Genomic DNA, 2540 nt, shown 5'->3' with positions numbered 1-2540 from the left:
AGAGAGAGAGAGAGAGAGAGAGAGAGAGAGAGAGAGAGCCTGCGTGTGTGTGTGTGTGTGTGTGTGTGTGTGTGTACATGTTTTTTTGTGTGTGTATGTGTGTGTGTGTGTGTGTGTGTGTACGTGGTGAAACACAAAATCAATGTGCCATGAACTGGACAATAGAGAGTTTCTTATATTTTCTGACATTGGTAATTACTACAACTGCTAGTACTTCAAAAGATAATGATGTGGATAATAAGGGTTGTTATGGTACTGCTGATGAGGGCAGCATGATTTTTTTAAAAAGACATGGTAATATCGTCGGTGTGTGTGTGTGTGTGTGTGTGTGTGTGTGTGTGTGTGTGTGTGTGTGTGTGTGTGTGTGTGTGTGTGTGTGTGTGTGTGTGGAACTCTATGGTACGTGGAGACATCTTTGGACTCTAAATTGTGAGGTCTTGGGTTCGAATCCTGTTGGACACTCGGGAAAGACACCTTACTAGAATTCTCTTCACTTCACTCAAGCGAAATAGGTACCTGGCAAAACGGCCTAAAAGATTGTGAGGAATTTAGTGCTTGTAATTCACATCTTTTATTATGTAATACTGGGAGAGCGGAGAAGCTTTCTAAGAGTTCTGCTTGAGGGGACGGGGAGGGATAGGGGGTGGTATTATTTGTAAAACGCACAGCGCATAACGAATGCTGGAGAGCCTGCATATATGCGTAATTTCAAAGTGGTTATTGATATTATCATTATTATCCCTCTTCTTCTTCTTCTTCTTCTTTTTCTTCTTCTTTTTCTTCTTCTTCTTCTTGAATGGCAATGTGTTATCGTGAGATCGAGTATTAACACTTTAGATTGCGATAATAAAAAAGAGTACGCAGCAAACAATAATATAATTTGTAAGAAATGATGCATATTAATAAGGAACACATAAACAGATTTTTCCACCTTCCACGTGTTCATTAAACATAGCCTCTTTCAATGTTAGTTTATGAGTATAATCATCTGTGAATGTGCATATACGTGTACGTGGAAGGGAAAATGTGTGAGAGAATAAAATGTATGTATGGGTATACGCACGCATGAGTGTGCGCGCGCGTGCGTGAGTGTGTGTGCGTGTGTGTGTGTTTGAGTCTACAGGTGTATGTGCTTTTGCGCGCGAAAAGTGTGTGTGTGTGTGTGTGTGTGTGTGTGTGTGTGTGTGTGTGTGTGTGTGTGTGTGTGTGTGTGTGTGTGTGTGTTGAAATGCTAAAAGAGTGCCAGAGTCTTGGCAGAAAACGATTTATCTTATCTTATGTTATATCTTATCTTGTCTTATCTTATCTTATCTTATCTAGAAGTCAAACATTTCTAGCAAAATTTCTTGCAGATGGAGAACCCCAACGTTTAAGATGCTGATCTGTTTTATTGGGGGGGTTTTTTCTTCCCTTTTTAACAGAACTTCAGCCAAAGAGACCGCCCACTACGACCACAACCACGACGACATCGAGGCACGTCTGGATCCACAAGAGACCCCCTGGCGTCATAGAGGTGGACAATCCAAGCGGTCACGTGACCTCAAACAACCGGCACGGTGACCCGGGCGTGGTCAGGGACAGAAACCCTCACCGTCAGCTGGTCTCCCATGACGACGCTCTCAGATCGGAAGAAAGCGACTCAGGACCCTCAGATGGGAGATATTCAGGTGACTGGGCATTATATTACTATTTTTTTTCCTCTTCATCGGTTATGCTATTAATTGATTTTTATTTTGTTTTGTTTTTGTAAGTTTAATTTTATGCTATTTTCTTAGTCCATGTTTTGTTTATTTTTGTTTTGGTATTAATGATTATGATATTAATTGATTGATTTTCTTAGAACATATTACTTTTAGTAAGAATTTTACTGCCTTTGAAATGCAATTAGGTCATAATATATACGTGCCGGGGATTAGAATTGAATGTGTTGCTAGAGAGAAACGCGTTAAAAAAGTAGGAGGACAGATAAGAGCGATATATATTGAATAGGAAACAAGGACCTAACCACACCAGAGCACCCGCCAACCGCCCACATTGGTGGATGTTAACTGATTAATTAATCTATCAACTGATGGAATATTATGATTTCAAAACGGTCAATTCAAGTTTAAAAAAAAAATATGAACGCACATTTGCATAACTGAAGATTAAAACATCATATTGTTGTTGATAATAACCTAGATTTGCATCTCGTATATCTAAAGATTGTTTTTGATTACTATATTATTTCTATTTTCTTATCTGACTAATTGGTTGGTTTGATGGAGACATTCATTGCCTTTTGGCTCATTGTCACTTTATTAGTTCTTATTTACATGGTTAATTTTGTAATTGATTCATTGCCTGATTAATTGATTTGGCCATTTTCTGTTGAGAGCCGGATTGACTAATTAATCAGTTTCAGTTTCAAATTTATCAACACAACAAACATGTTCTCACATGCTCTCGATCAACTCCTCACGACGCAGCAAAACTGACTACCGTTGTTTAGAATTTTTTGCGATTCTCTCTCTCTCTCTCTCTCTCTCTCTCTCTCTCTC

The 2540-nt window shown here is 38.9% G+C and overlaps 1 protein-coding gene across 5 annotated transcripts in view; it reads left to right on the top strand.

Annotated features, from left to right (window-relative positions):
* The window catches only part of LOC101848720 (lachesin), a 122075-nt gene that overhangs the window by 117162 nt on the left and 2373 nt on the right, over window positions 1-2540 (top strand). For all 5 annotated transcript variants that reach the window (XM_005091577.3, XM_005091580.3, XM_005091575.3 and 2 more), the window contains exon 9: window positions 1422-1667. In XM_005091577.3, the coding sequence (XP_005091634.1) occupies window positions 1422-1667 (246 nt within the window). The remainder of the gene's footprint in view (window positions 1-1421; window positions 1668-2540) is intronic.

The sequence above is a fragment of the Aplysia californica genome, unplaced genomic scaffold (genome assembly GCF_000002075.1).
Source record: "Aplysia californica isolate F4 #8 unplaced genomic scaffold, AplCal3.0 scaffold00032, whole genome shotgun sequence".
Lineage (NCBI taxonomy): Eukaryota > Metazoa > Mollusca > Gastropoda > Aplysiida > Aplysiidae > Aplysia > Aplysia californica.
Note: the sequence above shows the minus strand (reverse complement) of the source record. Positions and strands in the feature narration are given on the sequence as shown.